Genomic DNA, 8,772 nt, shown 5'->3' with positions numbered 1-8,772 from the left:
CCCGCGTGGGCGTGGGGCGGCCCCGGCCCCGCCCCTGGGTGGGTCCCAGCCCCGGCTCCAGGGGCCCCGGTTAAACCCCCCCCCCCCCCCCCCGGCCCCGGGGGGCCCCCCGGCCGGGCCCGCCCCCGGGCCCCCCCCCCCCCCCGCGGGGCCCCCCCCCGGGAAAGGGGGGGGGGCGGGGGCAGCCCGCTCTTGCTGGCGCCTCTGTGGGCGGAGGGGCCCTGCGGGTCGGGGTCCGCGCTCAGCCCCCACGTGGGGCTGTTTGACTTTGTCCCTTGGAAAGCGCCCCACAGCCCCCACGTGACCTGAACCCCCCCGGAATTAACAGCAACTCCCTCCAGCTCCAGGGCCACACAGCTGCGGAGGCCGAGCTGCGGCCCTGGGTCAGACAGGCCCCATCTCGCCCCAGATCCCATCATCCCCCGCAGCCCTGCCCCAGCTTTGGGGGAGAGCCCAGAACAGGGCAGGTAGACGAGGCCCCGCGTCCCCTCCCAGCTCCTGGCGGTCAGAGGTTTAGGTCGCCCCGAGGTGGCTGCGGCCCTGCCCGTGAACTGACCCAGTTATACTTTGGGCCTTCACAACATCCCCTGGCGAGGAGTTCCACAGGTTAACCGCGCATTGCATGGAAACGCACTGCCTCTCGCTTGTGGGAAACCTGCTGCCTGTTCACTTCATTGGCGACCCCAGGGAAAGGGGAAATAACTCTCCCTAGTCACTTCCTCCCTTTCACTGCGGCTGGGTCTCTGAAAACACCCAGTGGGTAGCGGCTGTCAAAAAAGCAAACAGAATGCCGGGAATCATTAGGAAAGGGGTAGATAAGACAGAAAATATCCTGTTGCCTCTGTGTAAATCCATGGGACGCCCACACCTTGAATACTGCGTGCGGGTGTGGTCTCATCTCAAAAAAGTGATATTGGAATTGGAAAAGGTTCACAAAAGGGAAACAAAATGATGAGAGTTTGGAACGGCTGCCATATGAGGAGAGATTAATAAAACTGGGACTTCTCCGCTTGGAACAGAGATGACTCAGGGGGGATATGCTAGAGGTCTATACAATCATGACTGGTGTGGAGAAAGTAAATCAGGGAGTGTTATTTACTCACAACACATGAACTAGGGGTCACCAAATGAAATCAATAGGCAGCAGGTTGTGAAGGTCCATGACAATAACAGGGTTCAGAAAAGGACTAGATAAGTTCCTGGAGGGTAGGTCCATCAATGGCTACTAGCCAGGCTGGGCAGGGATGGGGTCCCTGGCCGCTGTTTGCCAGAAGCTGGGGATGGGCGACAGGGGATGGATCACTTGATGATTCCCTGCTCTGTTCATTCCCTCTGGGGCCCCTGGCATTGGCCACTGTTGGCAGACAGGACACTGGGCCGGATGGACCTTGGGTCTGACCCAGTCTGGCCGTTCTGATGTTCTCCCTCCCAGCCTGATTTTCTCGCCCTCTCTCCTATCCCCCCTCAGTCATCTGTCCTGGGACAGGAGCCGTTCCAGCCCTGGGATCATCCTGCTGCTCTGGGCAGTGTAGCTAGGCCCATCTGGGACAGGACCCAAACCGCGCTGAGTTCGAAGGGTCTGGGAGCTGGAAGCCAAACCAAATTAGTTACAAATTAGCCCCAGATTGTTAAGGGGGGGGGATTAGGCCCTGGCCCCACCTCCCCGGGGCAGGGAGAGGAGAACCCCATCGCTGGCAGTGCCCCAGCTGTGCCCAGGGCAGACTAGAGGAGAACCTGGGGTCTCTCCGGCCCCTGCACGGCGGTAGAACAGCGTCCACCCCAAATCGATAGTTCACCCAGGCCCTGGAGTGAGGCTTTTCCGCACCGCCGGCCCCCCTCCCGGGAGGATCACATCCAGCCCCCTAGCCTGGCTGGGGGGGCTCTGCTCTGGGACCAGGTGATTCTCCCAGGGCTGAGCGGGCCATGGGGCGCAAGGAGCTGGTTTGCCACGCGGCTGCCAGTGCCTCGTGGGGCTGGGCAGCTGTCCAGGGAACGTGGCTCCGGCGTGGAAGCAGGCCGCCTGCGGGAACGAGAGCTGGTTTCCCTTGCAGATAGCGCGGTCCGGAGCACGACAGCCTGTGGCAGGTGCAGGAGCCGACAGCGCCGGGGGCTGAATCGCCTGCTCCAGGGAGCCTTTGAGTCCCCGCACCGCTGAGCCAGCCAAGTTTAGCCATGTGGGAGGACAGCGGGGGAGCCAGGACTCCTGGGTTCTGTCCCAGGTCTTGGAGGGCTAATGCGCCAAAGACTGGTGCAGGGGGCTGGGAACCAGGACTTCCAGGCTCCACTGCCAACTCCACCCGCCTCGCTGCGTGACCCTGGGCAGGTCACTGGCTTGTTCCGTGCCTCAGTTTCCCCCTCTGGGGAATGCAGACAATGCCGGGCTGTTGTCGAACTGCCTTGTAAAGTGACTTCATTTTACCCAGGAAAGTCCCTGGGTGCTGGGCTGGCGTCAGCCCAGACAGGACAAACCTTCCTTTATGTCCCCGTTGCAATGGCAGGCCTGGTTCAGTCTCGGGGGGGGCGGGGGGAGCTGTCAGTTAGGGGCAGGACCTTGGTTTTAAATGTCTCCCTCATACCCTTGTGTTTTATGGCCTCCATCAGGGTATTACAGAGAGACCATCCCACCCACCACCACGATCAGCCACCAGCAGTGTGTGGTCTGGGCCCTCGGGCCGCGGGCACTCTGCCTGCTGCCCATGGCACGGGCCGGGCGAGGAGCTGGAGCGTGACTTTAGTATCTGTAGTGTGTAGTGCCTAGCGGTCCCACCCGAGACCAGGGCCCCCCGTGCCAGGCCCGGCACAAACACAGAGGAGGAGCCAGCCCCTGCCCAGAGAGCCTGACCCCTAACTCGATAGGCCAGGGGATCAGGGCACTGAGGCCCAGAAAGATTTGGTGACTTGCTCACGGTGGGTGCAGAGCTCAGAAATGACCCCAGGTGAGCAGTTAGACCTGGAAACAGCGTCCCCTAGAGGGGAAAGGCCCATGCCCCATTCCCAGCCCCCCCCAGCCAGCCAGGCCCTGCCCTGGGGCTGGATCACCCCCTAGAGAGGTGCGGCCCATCGCTCCAGATTAGATAGCAGCAGGGTGAGGTGTACGGCAACTCCTCCCTCCTGCCCTGCCCAGGGACAGCTCAGCGCTGCCAGGTCGGGGAGCCCCAGGGCACAGGCTGCCCAGAGCCAGGACTCCTGGGTTCTATTCCTACCTCTGTGCTCACAGACTAGGTCACCCTGGGCAGGTCCCTTCCCCTCCCTGCGCCTCTCCCCACCCCCGCTGCTCACCTCTGTACAGCTGGGCCCAGAGGGCAGCCTGCCCGCCTCTGCGTCCAGCTCCCGGCACCCCCCGCTCGGGCCTGAGCCAAGGGGCCTGGAGCAGGACACCCCCCCAGGGGTGCCCAGAGGATGCTGGGGGCTGGGACCTGCATGCCAGGGAAGAAGGGAAGAGCCAGCGGCCCCGGCAAGCTCCCTGCCACCCCACTCCCTGGCAGGCCCCCTCCGGGAGCTCCCAGCGCCCTCGGCAGGCCCTGAGGCCCAGCCTGGGCTCGGCTCTGCAGGTCTCGCACACGCCAAGGCTGGGCAGCAGGGCAGGGGTCCGGGGACTCCGCTGCTGGGGTGGGGCAGGGGGCCCGGATAGGACAGTTACCTGTTCCGTAACTGGCGTTCTTCAAGATGTGTTGCTCCTGTCTATTTCACAGTAGGTGTGCGTGCTCGCCCCGTGCACCGGTGCCGGAAGTTTTTCCCTTAGCAGCATCCATAGTGGGGGAGCCCCGCTGCGACCCCTGGAGTGGCGCTGACACATCACGCCATAAAGGGGGCTGCGCGCTCCCCCCACCCTCAGTTCCTTCTTGCCAGACAACTCCGACAGGGGAAGGAGGGCGGGGTGTGGAATAGACAGGAGCAACACATCTCGAGGAACGCCAGTTACGGAACAGGGAACTGTCCTTTCTCCTTCGAGTGATTGACCCTGTGTATTCCACACTAGGTGACTCCAAGCTATCCCTGACGGAGGTGGGTAGGAGTTCTGAATGATAAAGGTTACGGGTTACCCGGGCGGAGCACCGCCCTACCAAACCCAGCGTCATCCCTTGCTTGGGAGACGATCGCATACTGCGATGCAAAAGTGTGGACAGAGGACCACGTAGCAGCCCTGCAGATGGCCTGAATAGGGACATGAGCCACCTAGGCCGCTGACGAGGCGAGAGCTCGGAGTCGGATCTCACGCTCCTTCTTTGTTCGCGGCTTGAAGGAGCGGCAAATTTTACACTTCTCACTAATGTGAGCCTCGCCCAGACAGCGAAGACAGGAGTGTGTGGATCGCTTCTGGGCATAGAGTTGTGACAAGAGTCGCACGACTTGAAGCCTGGGCCACGGGGCATGCCCCGAGCCAGGCACTAGCGAAAGAAAGTTCAGTGAAACTGGACACCACGAAGGCTATAAACGCTGCAGCCAAGGCTGGAGCACAAAGTTCCGACGACCTTCACTGGCGGCAAGGAGGAACTGAGGGTGGGGGGAGCGCGCAGCCCCCTTTATGGCGCGATGTGTCGGCGCCACTCCAGGGGTTGCAGCGGGGCTCCCCTACTACGGATGCTGCTAAGGGAAAAACTTCTGGCACTGGTGCACGGGGCGAGCACGCACACCTACTGTGGAACAGACAGGAGCAATCACTCGAAGAAGAAGCCGTACTGTCCCGACCCCCCTGACCAGCCAGCGGGGGCAGCTGCCAGGGCCCTGCTGGGGGCCTGGCCCCCGAGCTCACTGCTCATCCAGGGGAAGAGGCCCCTGCCCTGGGCAAAGCCCACCCTGGCTCGAGAGGGGGCTGCCCGGCTGGGCAGAGGGGGGAACATTTCCTGCCCAGCAGGGTTTATACAGCCCGGCCGCTCCTGCCCCCTGCTGGCTCCGGCTGGTAGCATAGCCTGGGGCCTGCTGCCATGCCCAGAGGGGTCTGGTGCAGTGTGCCCCGCCCCCCCCAGTCCCAGAGCCCCCCAGGGCCGGGTTAGAACCCGGTGCCCCAGGAGCACCAGCCGGGCAATAGCTCTGGAGATGGGGCTGCCGGGGCAGGGGCCTGGCCCGGGGCGAAGGAGGGAGAACAGATGAAAGGCGAGAGGACAGGAATGGAAACGCACTGTTTAATGGGGGCCAGGCAACACCCCCTGCGGCGGAGGCTGGCACAAGCGGGCGCCCACAGCACTAGCAGAGGGGGGAGGGGCTGGAAGGATCCGGGGGGGAGGGGAGGTGGCACCTCTCTGGGGCCTTTGCCCCATGCGTCAGGTCTGCGGCACCTGCCAGGAGCAGTGGCTGCCTGCAGCCCCCTGCCCCCGCTCCGAATGGTGCTGCCAACCTCACCCCTTCGCGCCCTTGGGGCCAGACTGCCCCCACCCCCACGCCCAGAGGCGGAGCCAGCCCCCCCCCCCGCAGGGCAGTCCCCTGCGGGTCACAGGGCAGCTGTAGCCAGAGTGGCCAGCACCACCTCCAGGTGTTCACGGTGCATGAAGGCCACCAGGCCGCCCCGGTTGGCCCAGCGCTCGGCCCCCACGGCGCCCCCCGCAGGCTGGTTGTAGGTCAGCTCCGGCAGTGCCCCCCACTGGCCAGCGCGCCAGGCCTGCAGGGCAGCCTCCAGGTCCACCATCCCTCCACCCAGGGCCCGCAGGATGGCATGGGGGGCACACGAGTCCCACTTGAAGGTGCTGCCCTCCGAGAGGACGTAGGCCTCAGCCAGCCCCAGGATCACACATAGCATCTTGTAGCCGGCGCCCGAGGCGAAGCGCAGCCGCTCCCCGTACAGTGGCCTCAGCGCCCGCTGGATCGCCAGTGTCTCGCTGCTGCTCAGGACGACGCAGGGCTCGGGGCGCAGCGGGGGCCGGCGCAGCGAGGACAGGCTGGTGCCCTGGTACGAGATGCCCCAGTGATACACACCCTGCCACCTGCAGACAGGAGAACACAACAGGACAGCACCAGCTGCGACAGGGAGCTGATGGCAGCTGCTCAGGAGAGGAGCTCAGGGCTGTGGGAGTGGGGAGCCCAGGGCTGGGCTAGCAGGGGCTGCGGGTCGGGAGTGAGGGGCACCGGCAGAGCTGGGGAAGGCGGGAGTCCAGGGGTGGGAGAGCAGGGGGCTGCGGGTCGGGAGTGAGGGGCACCGGAAGAGCTGGGGAAGGCGGGAGCCCAGGGCTGGGCTAGCAGGGGGATGTGGGTTGGGAGTGAGGGGCACCAGCAGAGCTGGGGAAGGGGGGAGCCCAGGGCTGGGCTAGCAGGGGGCTACGGGTCGGGAGTGAGGGGCACCAGCAGAGCTGGGGAAGGCGGGAGCCCAGGGCTGGGCTAGCAGGGGGCTGCGGGTCGGGACTGAGGGGCACTAGCCGAGCTGTGGGGTGCAGAACCCAGGGCTGGGCTCGGAGGGGGCTGCAGGTTGGGACTGGGGGACACCAGCAGAACGTGTGTGGGAGAGGGTCACACACACCCTGGGGGGGTCCCTGCCATGAACTGAAGCTGATCAGAGGTAACCAGGAGCCTCAGAGCCAGCAGCCACTGGCAAAGCAACCCCCCCACCCCCTTCTCTCTGCCCCAGTCCCTGGGGGAAGGGTGGGGTTGGTGCAGGCCAAGGGCTCCACCTAGTGGCCTGCCCCATGTGGGTTTCCCCAGCAAGGTCCTGCAGCTGGGGCGCCTGAAGACCCCCCGAGCCCAGGACGTGCCCAGGGCAGGGCTCAGGGGAGATCCAGGGGTGAGTACCTGTGGGTGAGGGGGTCCTCCCGGAAGAACGGCTCGTTGATGACCCCCAGGACCGGGTCCCCCGAGCTGCGGTCGTACGCCCCAATGAGCACCAGCGCCGAGCACAGCCCGGACGGGCAGATGCCACCGATGGGCGCCACGCGGGCCTGGCCGCGGATGTACTGGTTGGTGGAGTCTGCCAGAGAGAGATGGCGTCAGAACCAGGCTCCGAGCCCCGCCCGGGGCAGAGCGCAAAGCCACGTGGCTCCCTTTGTCCTCGCCTTGCGGGCCACCGGGCAACAAGTTCTCTGGGCCTCAGCACGACTGGCGCTAACTGGTGTTCTCAGCCCTAGAGCTGGGGATGTGGGGTCCCTCCAGGGCAGGGAGGAGCCACCTTGGGGGTGGGGCCATGGGTCAGCACCTTTTCCCAGCCCCAGGACACCCTAGTGGGTCAGCTGCTCCCGGCGCCCCCTGGTGTCGTGCTGGGGGATGGCAGCGAGGGCCCCCCTTACCGATGGGGTCGATCCAGATGGCCAGTCTCTCCGGGGGGATTGCCAGCGCCACTGCGTCCAGCGCCGGGTCCTGCAGCGCCACCTCCTGGTGTATGGCGGCTGCCAGTAGCTCGGCCGCCGGCTGGTTCCGGTCCAGGATGGTAAAGAGCAGCGAGGCCGTGTCCTGCTGGGTCGCACACACCTGTACCACCAGGGTCTCTCCTGCGGGCGGACGGGCTTAGCCAGACAGGGCAGGCTCAGGGGCCCCCAGTACAGTGTGAAGTGGGGGGACCCCCCACCCCAGTACAGGACCAGCTCAGAGCCCTCCCCACCCCATGCTGGGGCAGGCTGCGTGGGAGACCAGGGACCCCACTCTGCAAGGTACAGCGCCCCCGGCTGGTAGCTCCGTCCCGTGCCCACGCCGCCGAGTCACTCACCGAGGCTGTTCTCAAACTGGTTGGACTCCTCCCCGCCGATGTGGCCATGCAGCTCCGGGAACTGAAAGAGACGGGGGGGGGGGGCTCAGGGCAGCACAAACGCCTTGTCTCAGGCCCATGAGACTCCATCTCCCTTGGTCTAGGGGTGAGGGGATCCTGGAGCGGGGTGTCCATTGATGGGATCTAGGCAGCTCCTTGCCTCAGGGCTAAGATGCCCTCCCCATGCCCCCAAGGGGCACCCCCTGTTCCCGCCTAGGCACCACCCCCACCCCCTGGCGGTGCTATTTGGATGCAGTCGGGCAGGCGGAGAGGAGAGGCCCCCAGCCCCGCAGGGCGCCCACGGGTACCTCCTTGCCCACGTCGTGCTTTATGACCTCCTGGATGAGCACGTCCGCCAGTGTCTTGAAATCCTGCACAAACTTCTTGTTCTTGTCGGTGCCCGTCTTCTCCTCGATGAGCAGCTGGAAGAGCGCCTCCTCCTGGCGGCACAGCTGGGCGATGCGGGCCGACTTCTCCGACGCCCCCACCAGGCTCTTCAGCAGGGCTGCCATGGTGGAGCGGGGTCTGGAAGGGAGGCAGGGATAGATGGCACCCCGGATCCCCCTACACCTTCCCACAGGCTAAGAGAGACCAGAGCCCACCAGATGGGGAAAAGGAAAGTCCAGTGGTTAGAGGGCGGGACTGGGGGAGAGGGGCTCCCAGGTCCATGGGGAAGGGAAGCGGGGCTAGCAGGAGAGCAAGGGGCTAGGAGCCAGTTCTGTGCCTGATCCGCTGCATGACTTTGGACAAGTCCTGTCTCCAGCCCTCAGTTTCCCCTCCGAAATGGGGAGAGATGAGCCTTGTCTCCCCCTCTCATGGGGCTGCAGGGCAGGCTGGAGTGGGGCCAGGACCACCACCCGGCATCGCGGTGCCGAAGGGGTTAACAAAACCCGGCTCAGAATAGCTGGGTCTAAAGCAGCAGCCGGGGAGTTGCTCTGAGACGGGGGAGCCGCCTGCCAGGCGGGGCAGGGCTCACCCCAGCTCCAAAGGTTTCTGCGAGAGGCACATGCCAAAATTAACCCAAACTGCTACCAGATGTGACAGAGGCCAGGCCAGGCCGAGTGCCAGAGGGCAGGGGAACGCCACAGGGACTCTGGCCCGGCCTGGGG

The 8,772-nt window shown here is 65.2% G+C and overlaps 1 protein-coding gene across 1 annotated transcript; it reads right to left on the bottom strand.

Moving 5' to 3' along the window:
• Positions 1–5,424: 5,424 nt before the first annotated feature.
• On the bottom strand, positions 5,425–8,260 carry INPP1 (inositol polyphosphate-1-phosphatase). The gene is made up of 5 exons (XM_024201721.3): positions 7,972–8,260; positions 7,625–7,685; positions 7,209–7,409; positions 6,718–6,892; positions 5,425–5,918 (listed from the first exon to the last, which is right to left on the bottom strand). The coding sequence occupies exons 1-5, from the start codon at positions 8,173–8,175 to the stop codon at positions 5,429–5,431; spliced, it is 1,131 nt and encodes a 376-aa protein (XP_024057489.2). The 5' UTR covers positions 8,176–8,260; the 3' UTR covers positions 5,425–5,428.
• Between the last annotated feature and the right edge of the window lie 512 nt (positions 8,261–8,772).

This window comes from Terrapene carolina, unplaced genomic scaffold (assembly GCF_002925995.2).
Source record: "Terrapene carolina triunguis isolate 2854851 unplaced genomic scaffold, T_m_triunguis-2.0 Scaffold20872, whole genome shotgun sequence".
NCBI lineage: Eukaryota > Metazoa > Chordata > Testudines > Emydidae > Terrapene > Terrapene triunguis.
This window is presented reverse-complemented; position numbering and strand designations above follow the sequence as displayed.

Excerpts from the sequence above, each read along its gene's own strand:
- INPP1 (XM_024201721.3), bottom strand. The coding sequence starts at position 8,175 with ATGGCAGCCCTGCTGAAGAGCCTGGTGGGGGCGTCGGAGAAGTCGGCC. Across the intron at positions 7,686-7,971 it reads AGCACGACGTGGGCAAGGAG|TTCCCGGAGCTGCATGGCCA; the intron begins GTACCCGTGGGC and ends CGTCTCTTTCAG. Across the intron at positions 7,410-7,624 it reads CCAGTTTGAGAACAGCCTCG|GAGAGACCCTGGTGGTACAG; the intron begins GTGAGTGACTCG and ends GTCCGCCCGCAG.